General features: G+C 35.1%; 2 protein-coding genes across 2 annotated transcripts in view; both read right to left on the bottom strand.

Moving 5' to 3' along the window:
- Positions 1-4,227, bottom strand: part of LOC142351459 (uncharacterized) — a 59,023-nt gene extending 54,796 nt beyond the window's left edge. Inside the window, exons 1-3 of the mRNA XM_075403481.1 lie at positions 4,157-4,227; positions 2,933-3,115; positions 1,570-1,813 (exon numbers count right to left, since the gene is read on the bottom strand). Coding sequence (XP_075259596.1) covers positions 1,570-1,813; positions 2,933-3,115; positions 4,157-4,159 — 430 coding nt within the window. The 5' untranslated portion in view covers positions 4,160-4,227. The remainder of the gene's footprint in view (positions 1-1,569; positions 1,814-2,932; positions 3,116-4,156) is intronic.
- Positions 4,228-8,541: 4,314 nt separating this feature from the next.
- Positions 8,542-20,617, bottom strand: part of LOC142351742 (uncharacterized) — a 159,529-nt gene continuing 147,453 nt past the window's right edge. Inside the window, exons 3-4 of the mRNA XM_075403887.1 lie at positions 10,064-10,266; positions 8,542-9,047 (exon numbers count right to left, since the gene is read on the bottom strand). Of these exons, the coding sequence (XP_075260002.1) occupies positions 8,658-9,047; positions 10,064-10,266 (593 nt within the window). The 3' untranslated portion in view covers positions 8,542-8,657. The remainder of the gene's footprint in view (positions 9,048-10,063; positions 10,267-20,617) is intronic.

Genomic DNA, 20,617 nt, shown 5'->3' with positions numbered 1-20,617 from the left:
ATTGAGACTTACATTTAATATATTAGATGAGAGGGAGAGAAAGAAATGGAGAAAGAAGGAAAAGATAAAGGAATAAAGAGAGAACGAAAAGAAGATAAAGTAACAAAGAAACTAAAGAAATGAATAGGGGAAGAAAAAGACAACCAACTCCCCAAATTTTGTATCCCAGTAAACGATGCATCCTTTTCCTTTGCAACTCGGGATCGAACCCATGCCCCTCTTTGCAATCACAGGTCTAATCCATTGCGCTACCGTCGCCAGTTACTGGTGTCTATTGAACTGGATACGTACGAAAATATTGGTCGATGGCTTTTTGTCTCGCTTGTTTTTGCTAAGCCGTATGCTTAATGAGCAAAAACATTTGCAGATCAGACACTTAAGCATGGTTGTTTAGGCTGCATGTTTAAGAGTCGTTAAAACATGAAGATAGGAGCGTTGTTAACCATTGCTTTCAAGTGCGACTTTTAATTAATATATTAGATATAGAAGAATCAATAAGGGAAATAAAGCAAGAAGGAAACACAGTAGAGGATGAAAAACAAGATTCCCCATTTTTGAGACAAAAAACAGAGGCCATTTTTTGCACCGACTCGGTCTCGATCCCATGCCCCTCGCTTCACAGCCACAGGTCTAATACCTTGCACTACCGACGCCTGTTCCTGTTGTCTATCCGTTGTGGCTACATACGAATATTGGTCGATGGCTTTTTGTCTCGCTTGTTTATGCTAAGCTGTATGCTTAATGAGCAGAAAAACATTTGCAGCTCAGTCACTTAAGCAAGGTCGTGTAGGCTGCATAATTAAGGATCGTTAAAACAGGTGAATATAGGAGCGTTGTTAACCATTGCGTTCAAGTGCGACTTACATTTAATATATTAGATGGACAACCGAAAGAAACCCGACTGACGACACGAAAGATTTATACGTTACGCTTGTCGATATTATTAGTTATGGAGGCTGATGAGCAGTCTATATTCATCAGAGGGTAGAGAGATGTTCATAAGAGAAACATTAGATAATTATCAAAGGATGAACATGGTTTAGGTTATTAGTTCTAATAATCATTAGTTCTAATAATAATGGAGGTTTATCAACTAAAGTGTGTGTTGCGAGATACAAAAAGCCCATCTTCCAGGTGTAAAAAGGACGACTAATGACCATTTGCAATTCCCGGTGGCAATTTCCTTAAGTCAGATAACTCGGCGTTTAGGCAGGTGGCCATGAGAGGATCTTCCTCGCCCCTTTAGATGCGGCGGCTGATTTTCAGAAAGTAAACGGCTGAAAGTGGTTGCATTGGTTAATTAATCCCTGTCATTTGTCTGTGTTGGTTGTTAAATTCTGATATTGAATCAATTAGTTTATAAAATTTTGTTTGGTCCTGCACTTATCATATTCTTTCGGCATGCTGTGAACATGCTGAGTTCTCTCTGGAATCACCCTCAAAACAGCAGTTTCTAGTTTTTTGAATTTTTAGGGGTTTTCTATCTGTTCATTTGGTAGACAATTTGAACGCACATTACCGAGCTCTTCCTTGTTTATTTTAATTGCATAACTGTAGCAATGTTGGTACCTTGATCACAAATGAAGACGGGGTCAATGCACCGATCACTCTGACAGTGGAAGAGATCCATGTCCTGGCACTCTGTGCAATTCCATTCATCAGATGAGTCAGCACAGTCTGCGAATGAGTCACACCTGTACTGTAGTTGGACACACAATCCATCAGAGACACACTCGAACTGTTTCCCTTCTGAGCAACAAGACTGTCTTTCATCCAACTTACTCTCACTACAGTCTATCTCACCATCACACACCTAACACATATCAACTAGACAGAGTAACACAATTAGACATGCAAATAAACACCACACCCACTTAGATTTTACATCTCGATCACCCAATTAGCCCACCGGGGGTTGGCAGATCTTAAAATGAGGTTTTCAGTCGACCTCACTTATGGTTGAACGCACTAGCGATATTTTGATCAAAGATTGCTCGCTCACCAACTCAGAATTCAGGTGCCCGCTAAAATCCTCAACTCGGATCTCTTCCAAATATGAATCCCCGCTCCAGATTCCAGGATTCATATTTGCACCATGTTTCTGGGTGCTATTGAATTTTTAATACTTGGTACACCTTGCCATGTCATGGTTAATCTTTCTTGGAAATCTTTCCCAAGATCTTGTTTCTTGACACCCATGCAAAGATCTTGCAAGTTCGTACATATCTTGATATTATCTTGCCATGTAACATGGCAAGATCTTGGCAAGATTTTCCATGATTAAGTATGTTTCTTATCAAGGCTATCCAGTTTCATTTCACTGGGCACCCAGACCCAGACCACGCACGTGCCGTTTTCAACATTCTTCAACGATTTTTATATTACAGTAGTCAGTTAATTTGCAGTTGTCGTTCAAAAAGCACTGAAATTTGTTTTCACAGATACCTGCCTGCCCAAGTTTCTTGCCCACTTTCGACCCCTCCCCCCCAAGTAATTTTACTTGCATTACTTAAGTCCCTCTCATACCTTAGACTAAGACTCTTTTGCCTCCTTTTGATCTCACTGTTGGCAACTTAAATCCTAATCCCCCTCATGCCTTGCACCCTGAACTCCTCCTCTGACGCAACGGCTAAATTTTATGCTCAAACAAATATGTTCTCAATTCTTGCCAGGAAAATGAAGCCCCAAAAAAATTCGGTAAAATAGATGCATTTCAACCCCTTCCCCCCCCCCCCCAGTCCCTTTATTTTTAATCACTTCGCACGAGGTGATAGTACATATTTTGGTTTTTTTTAGTTTTACTTATCCATGGTCAGATTAATAATACTTGATTCTACACTTGTTTTTACGTTTCAACTGTTTTTTAAACGGTCTCCTATTTCAATTACTGGGGAGACATGTTACATTCTCTGTGTCAGAGTAATAAACTCACCCAACTGGCGGAAATGCATCCATTGGAATCCTCACAGTCAAACAGTCCAGGCTTGCACGTGGCAGGAGTGTCATACACACTTCGGAACTTAGAACTTTCCACTTGAGCGATCATGAGAATAAACAGCGCCACAGCAGTATACTGTCCTTTTCCCCATGACTCTTTCTTCCTATTTCGGCAAATCTGAAACGAAATTGTCCTCAATCTTTTTGCGTACATTAATTAAATCAATACAACCCTAGTTCAAAACTAATGCCAAATTTGTAAAAATTTGATTATCTATTCACAAGGTCAAATTTGTAAAATTTTGCAAAATAATGTCAAGTTTGCAAAAATTTGCAAACGATGGGCCGAGTTCGTTCCGGTCGAGCTCTGCTTAATTTAGCAAAGTGGGTTATTTTTCCAACCACTTCTCGGAGATTGCTAAATTCAATTGAAATTATTAAAGTACACCCAGTAATCAAAATCTGTGGTAAAATCACCCTACAAAGCAAACTACTAACGAAACGGGACACGGGAGTTGTTTACAATGTATTTGTAAAATTAATACATTTTACAAAATTTGCAAATTTATTTATAAATACTAAAGTAACCTCAAATTAAGGTTCAAACCTAATGACATTGTGAAATCTTGTTTTTTAACCCCCCGGTCCACCTTTATGGGTGGAGCACTGGTTTGTTTCCATCAAACCCATACAAGCGGAGCCATACTTTCAAGATGGCATCATTTGTATGTGACTGGTCACATGACAAGGGGGGATAGGTGGGCACAAACGGATAGCATCCAATATTTTCTGCAAATGTAAAGATGCCAGAATTTGTATAGTAAACGAGAGCTTCTTTAGCAATAAAAGCCCATTTTTTGCGCTACTGTTACACTTCTTGTACACAAACTACTTCCTTCCATGACCTCTCAACCCATTTTGCATTTGAGCGACTAATTCACTTCTTACCTCAGGTGGTGTGATGCCGCCCTAAAATTAGTTATCTCCTTCCAACTGACACGACGATAACCTTAAATAGGCGAAAACGGCGAAATCAAATATGTACAAGTTTGAAGTTACTGGAACTTTAGCATGTATAGCGCATCCCATAAGTTGGAATAACCGAACGTTTCAAACAATACGGGCCTCAGTTGCTCATTTGCATGCTTAGTTGCATGTTTTTGGCGTTTTTCGAACGTTCGATTGTTTCAATTTTATGGGAGACAGTATATTAACTCACCATTTTAGTTTGTTGCAGTTCTCGGATCTTTTTGTGCCTGTTAGCTTCTGCTGTTGGTCGGTGGTGGTCCAAATTTGATAATGAGGAGTGAAAAGAACCGACATAGTTGGCAGGTACCACCACCAATCCATAATTGCAACTGACAATTAATGCACTTTGAACAACTAACCACTCAGACAGCAAACAAAACAAAGAAGATAATGCATTCTCCCTTTACAGCAGTTATTTGTATGTAGCATTGCTCTCATGAACACATCAACGTAATCATCAAACTTTTAAAGATACAAAAACAAGTCCGAAATAAGAAAAATGCGACAGAATAAGTTTCGAAGAAATGAAGCGACGCGGGATATAAACTTCCTCTTGTATAAGTATTCTGAAGCTCATTTTATGTCAAATGTTTTTCAAGGTTGTTCGCTTGCGTTTTACTTTTACTTTTAAGCTGGGTTATATAGCTTGTCCCATAAAGTTGAAATCAGCGAACGTTTCAAAAGCCACAGGTTAGAATTCAAAGGTCAAAGTTCAAATTTGAAACATGTAGAAAAAATTGATGAACAAGAACTTAATGGAGAAAACGTTGATATTCAAATGATCACATTTTGGCGTTTTTCGAACGTTCGCTTATTTCAACTTTATGGGACTGACTATAAAAGCCACATGTTTGAGTTCAAAAGTCAAAGTTGAAATTTGAAACATGTAGAAAAAATTGATAAACAAAAACTTAATGGAGAAAACGTTGATATTCAAATGATCACATTTTGGCGTTTTTCGAACGTTCGCTTATTTCGACTTTATGGGACTGACTATAAAAGCCACATGTTTCAAAAGTCAAAGTTAAAATTTGAAACATGTAGAAAAAATTGATAAACAAAAACTTAATGGAGAAAACGTTGATATTCAAATGATCACATTTTGGCGTTTTTCGAACGTTCGCTTATTTCAGCTTTATGGGACTGACTATAAAAGCCACATAATTGAGTTCAAAAGTCAAAGTTAAAATTTGAAACATGTAGAAAAAATTGATGAACAAAAACTTAATGGAGAAAACGTTGATATTCAAATGATCACATTTTGGCGTTTTTCGAACGTTGACTTATTTCAACTTTGTGGGAAACTATATACTAAGTCCCATAAAGTTGCAACGCAAGTGAACGTTCAAAAAGCTCGGGGCATTCAAATGGACAGTGATTTGCTAGATATCTACATGTTTCAAATTTGAACTTTGACTTTCAAAATGTTCGATAGCGTTGCAACTTTATGGGACTGATTATAAAAGCCACATGCTTGAGTTCAAAAGTCAAAGTTAAAATTTGAAACATGTAGAAAAAATTGATGAACAAAAATTTAATGGAGAAAACGTTGATATTCAAATGATCACATTTTGGCGTTTTTCGAACGTTCGCTTATTTCAACTTTATGGGACTGACTATAAAAGCCACATGTTTGAGTTCAAAAGTCAAAGCTAAATTTGAAACATGTAGAAAAAATTGATGAACAAAAACTTAATGGAGAAAACGTTGATATTCAAATGATCACATTTTGGCGTTTTTCGAACGTTCGCTTATTTCAACTTTATGGGACAGACTATAAATAGTACGTCCGAGAAAGTTGCAACGCAAGCGAACGTTCGAAAAGCTCGGGGCATTCAAATGGGCAGTTTTGCTAGACATCTGCATGTTTTTGAACTTCGAACTTTGACCTTTGAAACGTTCGATAGCGTTGAAACTTATGGGACTGACTATAAAGCTTTAAGTTCCGACGAAGTTGTGGCGCATGAAAAAATTCAGCTTCAAAAGATCAACAGAGAAGAATAGGATTTTTCATATACATGCCTAGATTTTCAACGTTTGCTTGCTTTTTAAGTTGGCCTCGCTATAAAAACATTATGCCATTATCTGCTTGCTGTTAAACTTGGAGCTAAAGCGCTCAATTAGTGTTTCAACCTTGTGTTATGAGGAGGCTCAGTAATGTGCGTTCGCACATAAAGTTCCGACAACGCTCATCCAAATTTTTGGCATATACGTCTACCAACTGAGGAACAGTAGTTTTTAAAAAGAAATGTATATGAACACCAAGAAGCAAATAACTCAGTGGAGTAACAAAAGGGCACATTAGATTGAGATCAGTCACTATTGAGAAAGCAAGTCAAGAAGAACAGAATCAAAAAACAAACAATTTTATCCAAAAATTATGTCCATTTTTAAAAATAACAAGTTAAAACAGCGTCAGATGAAACTGAAAATAAAATTTTTATTTCACTATAAAAGATATGGGACCACTTCATGATGAGGCTCGGTAACAATTAGACAAAAAAACCAATGATAAATTGGCTCATACTTTAAAAAACAATTAATTTCAAGTAATGAAAACCATTAGATAGCAATTGAGAAATACAACTTGTTTATGATAACATAAGCATCTATAAGAAGGCATTAAGACCTGTTATTACTCAGTTTTTTATGTGATTACAAAAAGAAATAAAAATGAGAAAATAAACATAAAATTCCACAAACCTGCGAGAAAACGCCGTCGAAGCCGTGAAGCCAATTTTTGCCCCAAAGAAAACTATCAACTGAGCCTTTCTGGGGCGCAAATAATGTGGTATGCAACCTCTCATTAACGAGAATAGAAAGCAAGTAGACAAACGGAGAAGAACAGCAAAATTAAGCAAAAGTTGTGTATTAGCTAAAAAACTAAATAAACAGGTTCTTTCGTTCGTCCAATGGAAACGCTTGAGAACTGAAATTAATCACAATATGTCTTACGTCTAGAAAAAGAAGACAAATATAGGCAAACATCAAAAATTGGTTTGCTTTTTTGCAAAAAAAAAACGTTGCAAAGCCCGAAATTTCACAACGAATTCTTTAAAAACAAATTTTGTTCATTTCCACCTTCCCTCGAGGACAAAAATGTCATATGTGACCTACAATTAACAATATAAGTTAACAAATTAAAAAACCATCAGCTATCTACTCAAATCAGAATAATGGATAATTTATTCCTCCATAAAAGGCCAATGAGACCTGTCATTATCCAGAAATGCATAGGACTAAACAGATAAAGTAAACACCACAATTAAAAATAAATGTAAAAAATTCAATTAGGTTCTTCAAGAAAGGGATGTCGAAGCAAAGGGGTGTCGAAGCCGCTTAAATCACAATCTATGCCTTTAAGGAGTTTCATATGTTCAATTGTGTCATTTTTTGAGCGTGAATAATGTAATAATTGAACTATCAATAGCATGATAATGTGACAAAACGGGAAAAAACATGAAAAATGGGCCAATACCTACAAATAAAAAAATTGTGAAATCTATTAGTATGACCGCCAGAAAATCATAACTTAACAGGTAAAACCGCAAAAAATACTAAATTTGAATTCAGTAGGAGGAAGATGAAGAGGAAGCATTTTTCTGCTGACACTAAGCTACAAGTTGACCAAATTAAAAGAAAAACAATGTCAAGGTTCAATAAGCCATAGTTTACTTAAAAATCAAACATTTTTAAAAGTGAAAACGACCATAATCTTTTGGAGTAAGGAGATTAGATACATTAATTTGGAACTGCTTAGGAAGCCAATAGCACCTATCAACATTAAGCTTCGATTTGAATTGTTCTGTTCCTTAATTAACGTCAAAAAGATGGAATGTTTTTTTAAAATTCCGACTGGTTACAATCTGAATTATTTTTGTATTGCAACAGTCCAAGATTGAACCAAACCCAGCCTTGCTAATGCTCTTCGTCCATTAAAAACATCTAATTGTTTGGAATGTTCTAGATCTAGATAATTCGTTAATTAAAGGATCAACAATAATTGCAAAAAGTAGCAAAAACGGCAAAACTTTAATTCAATGAAACTGAAAGTGGGACTAGTTCCCTTGGTAGTTTACAAAGATTGTATTAGTTGTTTTTGGGTCTGTACTTCCGCCAAATTTTTGTCGAAGTGGACTGAAGAGGATTATTTCGGGCAATTTTTGATGCGAAAGTCTGAATTTTGAACTATCTCGCCAAAATTTTAGCCAAAAAAATTAAATGGTCAACAAGATTTTTTTGTCTCTAAAAAAATCAATAGTGTTATTGTTAACAGTTTTTACATTTTTTAAGCAAAATTGACGAAATTTTTGGCAAAAATTTCGGAAAATATGAATAGAAATAACGCAAATCGGTCCAATATTCATAAAAATTTAAACCACGATAACTCGCTCTAGAAAACGAAATCCAGAAAAAAATCATTTCAGTTTTGTTTTCTAGAGCGAGTTATCGTGGTTTGAATTTTTGTGAATATTGGACCGATTTGCGTTATTTTTATTCATATTTTCCAAAATTTTCCGAAACTTTTGCAGATTGTATTCAATCAACATTAAACTCATCCAAAAAAAATTGCAGTTAAAATAAAGAAACATTTCTTTTGCTCTGACAATGTAGGCTCGGAATGATAAAAATAAACTAAAACTAACTAAAGAAGACATATGAGGCATCAAGTAAGATAGGCAATGAAACTATCAATTATCAATGGAATTATGAGTTTGGGAAAGTCTACTGAGTCGAGTAGCCCGACCGCCAATCCGATTGGTCCTGTTGGTCATGGCTGAAATGCCTCTATGCGGTAGATTACTTGTAGATATTTCGGGAAGCAACATGCGGTCCGCGCGATCTTGCTTGTCGATTAAACTCAGATCTCGAAGCGCCACAATCAAAGGGCGTCGGAGGAACCGCGATGACTTGCGTTGTTGTGCAGTTGAGTTCAGGAGCTTAGACATCTCAACCGAGTACTGAAACCTTCTCGTTTCCCTGACTAGAGATTTCTCCTCTTTCTGGAATTTGGCCTGGACCATGTTGCGATTGTTCCAGGCTCGTTTACGCTTCTTCCTTTTCCGCCGCTTGCCCGCTTCCTGTAACGCAATTAAATTACTACCCGTTCTGAAAATTAACTTCTATGCTTAGTTAGATCTGGTTAGATTATTTTAGCACCAAATTCAAACTTACTTAAATGATTAAAATGTAAAGGGTAGATAACTGGAAAGGACTCCAAGAGTCGCGCAATAAAACTCTTAGAACTCACCTTGCCAAAAAGCAAATTAGCTTTCAAAAAAGATTTCTTGCAAATGAACTTATCGCCAAACTTAGACAACATAGCATACGTCATATATTATCTTCACGAAGACATCTCCAATAGCTTTCCAATATTTCGTTGCTCGGCAACGAGTCATGTTGGTTATAGAGTGGGGACCTTGAATTTAATCTGCGACAATGTTTTTTAAAACAGCGAAATGCAGGTATGGGGTCTATAGTTGTTCTAGGGATTGAGTAGATAGATAGGGTGGGAGGTAGGTGGGATAGCGGGGTTTAGTTGAGGGTGTATTAGTTTGGGAAGTGAAGAGGTACTGTTATGGGTTCAAAGGTTCTCAAAATTGTTGTCAAATTTCAGTTCATGAACAAATATATATGCTTCAGGCAAAAAAACAAAGTCAAATCATTAATACTTTTCTTCGAGTCGTAAAAAAGAGACTTTTACTGTGATTGCTTCAAACTATCCACAAACTGTAGGCTAATGACAGAGGTAGATAGGATCTAGGTTCCCGGGAGATGAGAAGGTTATTGGGGGGGGGGGGGGGGGGTAGTATGTAGTATGGTTAGCTTGAGATAATTGGTGAAATCGCAGTGGAGATGGCCCTCTGAAAATTCCATCTTCGCCTTACATTACATACAGCTCTCTCTACATTAGAGGCAAACTGTGTACTGCGTAACTGAATAACTGAATAACACCATTTAGGGAAGATTTATATTAAGAGAGACCGAATTTAGCCAAAAAACTCATGCTGAAAAGGAATTCTGCTATAGTTACAAATTCTGCATCAAATGCAAAATGATCTAGAATTGTTTCAATATTTAAATAGCAGAAATTCACCTTATCGTCGTCCTCTTCATCTGGTTTTTTCTTGTGTCTAGTGATTTTGACAGCCAATAGACCCTTATTAGTTGGGTTCCGTTTCACTCTGATTCCATAGTCTTCCAGGTTGACTGAGAAGTCTGGGAACTGAACAATCTCCAGAATCTCAACCAGCAGTTGTCTCTTCACATCATTATCCTCCCAGTTATCCACTAATGAATCTGCAACAAGGCAAATTATTATTTTTAATTTATTCGATTTGTAATTATCAAATTACTTTCTCTTGCTTGCTCTCGACTTGCCAAAACTATATAAATTCCGTAGAACGTGTAGTTATAATCTTCCTCATAGATATTTTTTCATATTAAAAATAAATATTATAATTGTTCTCATTATTAGTAAAAACTCAGCTGAATCGAAGTTTCGGTACCAGATACATGAAAAAACCCAAGCTTCCATTAATTACTCTAATTAAATTTTCCGAATCCCTCACTGAGAGGAGGAGGTGGGGGGGGGGGGGCACAAAGGGGGAAAAATCTGATATTCCATTTTGCCACTGAAAGCAGATTCCAGTTTTGTTAATTTTTCATTCATTCTCAGAGCAAAGAGCACGCGTCTAAGAAATGATGATAAATTTTTAGGAAACTCAGAATTAATTGCCCTTGTCATCGCGGTTTTAAAAAGAATCCCGGAATGTTACTGAACTTATCTCAAAACATATGGAGGCCAGCGACAAAAAGCTGAGAAAGGCATCATTATTAGATAGCTGAAAACAATTTAGAGCAGAATGATGTCCAAAGCAGCGCTGAAGTATCCAATGCATTTTTTCCAAGACCTAAATACTTTTCATAATTAAGTCATAACATGCAAGATAACATTTAGATGAACAAACTTTACAAAACATGGTGCAAATACAGTTGTATCACTTTACTGTGCGACATATCCTCCCCTTCATCGCCAAAATTGTTACGGAACATTGTAGCAGTTCTACATACGATACAAACCTCAAATATTTTAGTACCATCTGATGCAATCCTACTGTGCTATTTCCTGAGTATATTTCGACATAGTGAATCAACTAATCAGGATATGGCAGCTAGCAAGCATTAAAAGCCATCACCATACAAAGCAGAGAATTTATTGCAGAACCATTTTTCATCTCTGCGAGGATACAATCCACTGGCTGGCAATTCAAACCCAATAACAACCAGCTCAGCTGAGCGCGGCGGATTAATACAATGCAATTTTGTACAAGCAGTTCAAGCTAATATTCTGCTTGTTTGCTTACTGCAGTAACACATACAATTATGCGCTATATTACATAGAAAATGAATGTTATTAGGTACTTTTTTTCCAATACAATATCTCATCACCATCGCTAATTTTTACTCTTCAAACATCAATTTAATTTTGAAAAATGAGACTTTTACAACATATAATTTATTAACGGCAACATGACATGCAATTGCTATCAGAATGCTTATCCGAAAAAAAAACAACTCCCATTAAACAACGATCTATTCGATCGACGAATCCAATTAAACGTACTTATTCTCGATATGAACAGATATTGTGTGAGTGCCTTCGGCAAGTGATTTTGAACCTGCATGTGATGAGCAAAAGAAAACGGCGATTAAAGTATTAGTAAATATAAATTGAATTTAATAGTAATCTAGCTAAAATTCGATGTTTTAAATGTAAATCCGGTTTTCCTCGTCTCAAACAAACATCAAAATTTCTTTTTCATAAACTAACCTCTATTTCTGTCATTTTAGTAGCCAATTCGCGAGTTATTTGGGGAGACTTCTTGGAGTATTAGAATGGACTGAGTTGGAGAGGGTGACTTAATGATTTTTCAATGTTGATTATCAGAACAATTAAAATTATGAGATCGGCTGAGAGTTTTCCGTTAGCTGACTTCGAATCGCCGCATCTATGTCTCCTCCTCTATGTTTAGTGGAAATGTTTTCTGAGCCCGTAAAATTGTTGATATAGCTTTGGTTCTAAAACCATAATATGCCAATGCTTGGCGTCTGCGTATAGATTATAAAAATGGTATTGAGGCTTGAGCGCTTGATTTTCTGGTGCCTGGTTGTCGACCTTTTTAGATTTATATACTTTGACAGGCCATGCGGTTGTAATTTCGGTTGTAAAACAACGCGTGTTGAACTGCATTCAATATAATATCTGAACTTTCGAATTTGCTCACATATTAAATTGTTCTCTAACAGCTTAAGTGGTGAAGTCTTGTATCAACTTGCTTGGTAAACTGTGTTTTCAACAAATTATGTCTTCAAAAAAATAACAAAATTTTTGAGGAATTTTTTTAACGCGTACTTGGTGAATTATAATTAGGAGATCAAGTTTCAAATTGTTTGTTAATTTGCTCACAAGGTGTACATTTATTAACAACTCAGGTAATGCATTCTCTTAAACAGTTTATATGTTTATATGTACTATTTGAAAGACTACTCCTTGAGTTACTTTTTAATAACTATTCAAACAAATAAACCAACACGCTATTTTTTGAAAAGAATCACATTCAATACGTGAATTAATTAAAAATGTTCATTACGTAAAGTGCTATGAAACATTCATCTTTTAAGCACCTCATGTAAAATTGTTCATCGGCTGACGTGTCTTGGCCTTCAATTGGCTTCTTAAAAGATTGCCTGGTGAATTATTTCTCTAACAACTTACGCGTTGATTTGTTTTTCGATAACGTTTTTTTTTGTTAGAAAAATTAATCACCCTTTGAGTTTTTATAAATACCTCAAGTGTTAAATTGTTTTCTCAATAGTTTACAATTGATACAATAGCGTAAAGAAATGTTTTTAATAGCTCAGGCAGTGATGCAATTTGACAGCGTACGTATTGAATTATAAATTCCAGACGTCTTGAATTTTGATTTTCATAAGCTTTTTATCAAAGCTTTTTAGAGAATTTTCCATATATCGTGTTGAATTAATATAGTTTTTTAAGTGTTTTTTATTTTTTTAGTTTTGAATTTAAGTTACTGTTTTGAAAATAGATTGTGTGGTGAATTACTTAAAAAGCTCACGCACCGAAGAATGTTTTTTTATCTTAGGTTGTGAAAACTTTTGAAGCTTTATTCCTTTATTCGTTAAGTAGATTACATGTTACAGTTTTCATAATAGTTTATATGTTAAAATATTAAGAAAACTCTGATTTGAATAGCGTGGCTTCCTTTTAAAACTTAGACATCCATTTTTTTGGATAGCTCCCGTGATAATATTTTTCAATAGCTTCGTTTTGAAAAAATTTAAACATCTCACATGGTTAACTCCTCTGTTTCCCTCGATTGTTGAACTTTTGCAAAGCTATTGGTTACAATTGTTTGGTTAAGGTTAAGCGCCAGGCTCACGCTGATAGCTTATAACGCAAAATTCTTAACAAATTTTATATAATTATTTTCTTTTGAAATGTTGTGGTGATTTTTGTGTAACAGCTTACCTGTTGACTATTTACGTTTATCAGCTTACATGATGGGTTTCTTCAACATCGTAGGAGTTGTGTTGAATTAGTGTTTAAATAGTTTACATTATATTTTCTAACATACCGCATCTTCATTTGTGTTTTATTGTGTTGTCGCCAGCTGACGTGTTCAAATTTTTTTACAGCTCATTTGGCGAAAGATTGCTGGTAGGTATTGAGTTGTTTGCTTTAAAGCGTAAGTGATAATTTCTTTATTGAATTGATAACGGGATGAGTAATTTAAAAATTGATTAAAATTTAATTTCTTAAACAACTGAAGTTATCAATTTTTTGAATGCTTACAAAAAATGTTTTAAGAATTCACAAAACGTTTCGAAATTTTTTCAACTAATTACGTCTTTATTTGTTTTTTGAGCACATTACGTATTTCCTAAAAGAATACTTGGTGATTTTTAAATCAACTTACGTGATAAGTTTTTTTTAAAAAAGCTAGCAAGTTGGATTGCTTTTAAATAGAAAGGAGTTAAATATTCCTTGTGTTTTTCAAAGCTAACGCGTAATTTTTTTAAATTGTTGAATTATTAATTTAAGGGTTAAACATTTTATTTAGTTTACATAGGGAACTATTAAGCTGCGTTAAATTTTTCTTTGAAAATTTACGTGGTTTACAATGTTAATTTTTTTTTGTGCTCAATTACATTCCCATGAACTTATGAGTTGTTTTTTGATAGAGATTATGGATTGATATTTTTAAGTAGATTGCATGGAGAATTGTGTGTCAAGAGATTATGTGCTCAATTTTGTTTCCAAGGCTAACTTAGAAGAAATATTCTGTATTTTGCAAAGTTTCTCAAATCCCCAAGTTTTGCTAAATTACTTGTTGAATTAGTTTATAACAGCTTGACTTTGTAAAAATTTTAAGCGGCTTAAGAGTTGAATTGTGCTAGGTGCTGATTTTTTGAAATTTTTAACCAGCTGAATTGCCTAAAACAGCTGACATGCTGAACTGATTTAGCACCTTGCAGTTGATATTTGTTTTTCGAGACCTTTTGAAGTTGGTTACGGTTGTTTTCTGCAAATCCCACTTGTTGAAATGTTTTTCAGCCACTAGTGTGTTACATTTCTTGTTTTCAATAGCCCACGAACTTTTGTTTTAAAACGGTTTACCTGGTCAATTTTTTAGCAGCTCACGCATTGAATTAGTTTTTCTTAGGTTAAATGGTGAATTTTCTTAACATCCCATGTGTTGAATTTTTTTTGAAAGCTAGCGTGTTGAAATAATATCGTAGAAGCCCACGTGTTGAAACCTTTATAATATTTTGCGTCTTAACTTTTGTAAAGTAATTTACTTGTTATATTTTGCTCCGAGTTGAACGGTTTTTATTACCTCTTGAATTGTGTATTTTAAAACTTACGCTGTGATTTATTTACTTAACAGTTTAACACTTGGAGAAATTTTTCAAGAGCCACATGTTGAATTAGTTTTAAAAATAGATTGAGTGGCGAGGTTTTGGATTGGCCTACGTTGTGAACAGATTTAACAGTTGACAGGTTGAAAAAAGAATTAACACATTCTGGAGAAAAAATGAGAGTGTTTTTTGAATAATTTGTGTCTGGTATTACTAGGTATGGAAGTATTCGATAATCGCTGAAATGGGTTTTAAGCAGCTTACCTGTGGATTTTTTTAATAGCTTACGAAGTCAATCATTTTTTGGCAGACATTGTGTTGAATTGTTCAGTTGATAGCTTACGTTTTCAATTGATTTTAAAAATTAAGAGTTCATTTTTATTTCTACCAGTTTAAATGGTGCAGCATTTTTCCAGTAGCCAAAAATTAGTTTTCAACATCTGATGTAGCGATATTTTCATAGATTTACTGCTAAACTGTTATTGTTTTTAGTAGTTGAAGTGTTAATTTCTAACGGCTTACTTGTTGAATTGTTTTTCCGGCACGTGATTAATTTTTTAACACCTCAGGAGTTGATCTTTCATTTCAATAGCCGATGTGTTAAATTAACTTTTTAATTAAACTACATGTTGGAATGTTTTTTTAAAAAAACTGAGGACGTGAATTATTTTAACAGCTACTTGTTGAGTTGTGCTTTGAGAGCTGACCTCGTGAAATGTTTTTCATTTTTTTAAATGGTGAATTGTTTTTAGTAGTTCAAATGTTCCTTTTAATAGCTAACGCATTGAACATTTTTAAAAGTATAATTGTTTTTTAAATAGTTCACTTCTATTTTATTTTTCGTGGCTAAAGTGTTAGAAAGTTCCAGCCTGTGGGCTGATTTTTATAACAGCCTTTGCGTTGATTTTTTACCAGCCTGTATGTTGACTTTTTTACCAGCCTGTGTGTTGATTTTTTATACCAGCCTGTGTGTTGATTTTTTACCAGATTGTGTGTTGATTTTTTATACCAGACTGTGTGTTGATTTTTTTTCCAGCCTGTGTGTTGATTTTTTCAGCCTGTGCCTTGATTTTTTTAACAGCCGGTGTATTGTTTTTTTTAACAGCCTGTATGTTGATTTTTTAGCCTGTGTGTTGATTGTTTTTACCAGCCTGTGTGTTGATTTTTTTTACCAGCCTGTGTGTTGATTTTTTTAGCCTGTGTGTTGATTTTTTTACCAGCCTGTGTGTTGATTTTTTTTTTCCAGCTTGTGTGTTGATTTTTCTAACAGCCTGTGTGTTGATTATTTTTACCAGCCTGTGTGTTGATTTTTTCACCAGCCTGTATGTTGATTTTTTAGCCTGTGTGTTGATTGTTTTCACCAGCCTGTGTGTTGATTTTTTTACCAGCCTGTGTGTTGATTTTTTTAGCCTGTGTGTTGAATTTTTTACCAGCCTGTGTTGCTTTTTTACCAGCCTTTGTTTTGTTTTTTGTTACCAGCCTGTGTGTTGATTTTTTTTACCAGCCTGTGTGTTGATTATTTCACAAGCCTGTGTGTTGATTTTTTTACCAGCCTGTGTGTTGATTTTTTTTACCAGCCTGTATTTTGATTTCTTTACCAGCCTGCGTGTTGATTTTTTAACAGCTTGTGTGTTGATTTTTTTACCAGCCTGTGTGTTGATTTTTTTACCAGCCTGTGTGTTGATTTCTTTTTACCAGCCTGTGTGTTGATTTTTTTTTACCAGCCGGTGTGTTGATTTCTTTTTACCAGCCTGTGAGTTGATTTTTTAATCCGCCTGTGTGTTGATTTTTTCAGCCTATGTGTTGGTTTTTTTACCAGCCTGTGCGTTGATTTTTTTGGCCTGTGTGTTGATTTTTTTTACCAGCCTGTTTGTTATTTTTTTCGGCCTGTGTGTTGATTTTTTTACCAGCCTGTATTTTGACTTTTTTCAGCAGCCTGTGTTGATTTTTTCAGCCTTTGTGTTGATTTTCGTATTAGCCTGTGTGTTGATTTTTTTTACCAGCCTGTGTGTTGATTTTTTCGGCCTATGTGTTGATTTTTATACCAGCCTGTATGTTGATTTTTACCAGCCTGTGTGTTGATTTTTTTAACAACCTGTGTGTTGATTTTTTTTACCAGCCTGTGTGTTGATTTTTTACCAGCCTATGTGTTGATTTTCTTTACCAGCCCGTGTGTTGACCTTTTTACCAGCCTGTGTGATGATTTTTTTACCAGCCTGTGTGTTGATCTTTTTACCAGCCTGTGTGTTGATTTTTTAACCAGCCTGTGTGCTGATTTTGTTTACCAGCCTGTGTTTTGTTTTTTTCGGCCTGTGTGTTGATTTTTTTACCAGCCTGTATTTTGATTTTTTAACAGGCTGTGTGTTGATTTTTTCGGCCTATGTAATGATTTTTTTACCAGCCTGTATTTTGATTTTTACCAGCCTGTTTTGATTTTTTCAGCCTTTGTGTTGATTTTTTTTACCAGTCTGTGTGTTGATTTTTTCGGCCTATTTGTTGATTTTTTTTACCAGCCTGTGTGTTGATTTTTTTACCAGCCTGTGTGTTGATTTTTTTTACCAGCCTGTGTGTTCATTTTTTTACCAGCCTGTGTGTTGTTTTTTATTACCAGCCTGTGCGTTGATTTTTTTACCAGCCTATATGTTGATTTTCTTTACCAGCCTGTGTGTTGATCTTTTTACCAGCCTGTGTCTTGATTTTTTTACCAGCCTGTGTGTTGATTTTTTTTACCAGCCTGTGTGCTGATTTTTTTTTACCAGCCTGTGTGTTGTTTTTTTTCGGCCTGTGTGTTGATTTTTTTTATCAGCCTATGTGTTGATTTTTTCGGTCTATGTGCTGATTTTTTTTACAGCCTGTATTTTGATTTTTTACCAGCCTGTGTTGATTTTTTCAGCCTTTGTGTTGATTTTTGTACCAGGCTGTATTTTGATTTTTTAACAGGCTGTGTGTTGATTTTTTCGGCCTATGTAATGATTTTTTTTACCAGCCTGTATTTTGATTTTTTACCAGCCTGTTTTGATTTTTTCAGCCTTTGTGTTGATTTTTTTTACCAGTCTGTGTGTTGATTTTTTCGGCCTATTTGTTGATTTTTTTTACCAGCCTGTGTGTTGATTTTTTTACCAGCCTGTGTGTTGATTTTTTTTACCAGCCTGTGTGTTCATTTTTTTACCAGCCTGTATTTTGATTTTTTAACAGGCTGTGTGTTGATTTTTTCGGCCTATGTAATGATTTTTTTTACCAGCCTGTATTTTGATTTTTTACCAGCCTGTTTTGATTTTTTCAGCCTTTGTGTTGATTTTTTTTACCAGTCTGTGTGTTGATTTTTTCGGCCTATTTGTTGATTTTTTTTACCAGCCTGTGTGTTGATTTTTTTACCAGCCTGTGTGTTGATTTTTTTTACCAGCCTGTGTGTTCATTTTTTTACCAGCCTGTGTGTTGTTTTTTATTACCAGCCTGTGCGTTGATTTTTTTACCAGCCTATATGTTGATTTTCTTTACCAGCCTGTGTGTTGATCTTTTTACCAGCCTGTGTCTTGATTTTTTTACCAGCCTGTGTGTTGATTTTTTTTACCAGCCTGTGTGCTGATTTTTTTTTACCAGCCTGTGTGTTGTTTTTTTTCGGCCTGTGTGTTGATTTTTTTTATCAGCCTATGTGTTGATTTTTTCGGTCTATGTGCTGATTTTTTTTACAGCCTGTATTTTGATTTTTTACCAGCCTGTGTTGATTTTTTCAGCCTTTGTGTTGATTTTTGTACCAGGCTGTGTGTTGATTTTTTTACCAGCCTGTGTGTTAATTTTTTCGGCCTATGTGTTGATTTTTTTACCAGCCTGTGTGTTGATTTTTTTACCAGCCTGTGTGTTGATTTTTTTAACAGCCTGTGTGTTGATTTTTTTTACCAGCCTGTGTGTTGATTTTTTTACCAGCCTGTGTGTTGATTTTTTTACCAGACTGTGTGTTGATTTTTTTACCAGCGTGTGTGTTGAGTTTTTCAGCCTGTTTGTTAATTTTTTTTACCAGCCTGTGTGTTGATTTTTTTACCAGCCTGTGTGTTGATTTTTTTAACAGCCTGTGTGTTGATATTTTTTACCAGCTTGTGTGTTGATTTTTTCTAAGAGCCCGTGTGTTGATTGTTTTTACCAGCCTGTGTGTTGATTTTTTCAGCTTTTGTGTTGATTTTTTTTACCAGCCTGTGTTGATTTTTTCGGCCTATTTGTTGATTTATTTTACCAGCCTGTGTGTTGATTTTTTTTACCAGCCTGTGTGTTGTTTTTTATTACCAGCCTGTGTGTTGATTTTTTTACCAGCCTATGTGTTGATTTTTTCGGCCTATGTGCTGATTTTTTTACAGCCTGTATTTTGATTTTTTACCAGCCTGTGTTGATTTTTTCAGCCTTTGTGTTGATTTTTGTACCAGGCTGTGTGTTGATTTTTTTTACCAGCCTGTGTGTTAATTTTTTTGGCCTATGTGTTGATTTTTTTACCAGCCTGTGTGTTGATTTTTTTACCAGCCTGTGTGTTGATTTTTTTAACAGCCTGTGTGTTGATTTTTTTTACCAGCCTGTGTGTTGATTTTTTTTACCAGCCTGTGTGTTGATTTTTTTTTACCAGCCTGTGTGTTGATTTTTTTACCAGCGTGTGTGTTGAGTTTTTCAGCCTGTTTGTTAATTTTTTTTACCAGCCTGTGTGTTGATTTTTTTACCAGCCTGTGTGTTGATTTTTTTAACAGCCTGTGTGTTGATATTTTTTACCAGCTTGTGTGTTGATTTTTTCTAAGAGCCCGTGTGTTGATTGTTTTTACCAGCCTGTGTGTTGATTTTTTCAGCTTTTGTGTTGATTTTTTTTTACCAGCCTGCGTTGATTTTTTCGGCCTATTTGTTGATTTATTTTACCAGCCTGTGTGTTGATTTTTTTACCAGCCTGTGTGTTGATTTTTTTACCAGCCTGTGTGTTGATTTTTTTTACCAGCCTGTGTGTTGTTTTTTATTACCAGCCTGTGTGTTGATTTTTTTACCAGCCTATGTATTGATTTTCTTTACCAGCCTGTGTGTTGATCTTTTTACCAGTCTGTGTCTTGATTTTTTTTACCAGCCTGTGTGTTGATTTTTTTACCAGCCTGTGTGCTGATTTTTTTAACCAGTCTGTGTGTTGTTTTTTTCGGCCTGTGTGTTAATTTTTTTACCAGCCTGTGTGTTGATTTTTTCGGCCTATGTGCTGATTTTTTTTACAGCCTGTATTTTGATTTTTTACCAGCCTGTGTTGATTTTTTCAGCCTTTGTATTGATTTTTGTAACAGCCTGTGTGTTGATTTTTTTTACCAGCCTGTCGGTTGATTTTTTTACCAGCCTGTGTGTTGATTTTTTTAACAGCCTTTGTGTTGATTTTTTTTACCAGCCTGTGTGTTGATTTTTTTTTACCAGCCTGTGGGTTGATTTTTTTACCAGCCTGTGTGTTGATTTTTTTAACAGCCTGTGTGTTGATTTTTTTACCAGCCTGTGTGTTGATTTTTTTTTACCAGCCCGTGTGTTGATTTTTTTACCAGCCTGTGTGTTGATTTTTTTACCAGCGTGTGTGTTGTTTTTTTCAGCCTGTTTGTTGATTTTTTTACCAGCCTGTGTGTTGATTTTTTTTACCAGTCTGTGTGTTGATTTTTTTACCAGCCTGTGTGTTGATTTTTTTAACAGCCTGTGTGTTGATTTTTTTACCAGC

Source organism: Convolutriloba macropyga, chromosome 13 (genome assembly GCF_964194025.1).
Source record: "Convolutriloba macropyga chromosome 13, txConMacr16.3, whole genome shotgun sequence".
Classification (NCBI taxonomy): domain Eukaryota; kingdom Metazoa; phylum Xenacoelomorpha; order Acoela; family Convolutidae; genus Convolutriloba; species Convolutriloba macropyga.
The sequence above is the reverse complement of the archived record's forward strand: the minus strand, read 5'-3'. Positions and strand labels throughout refer to the sequence as shown.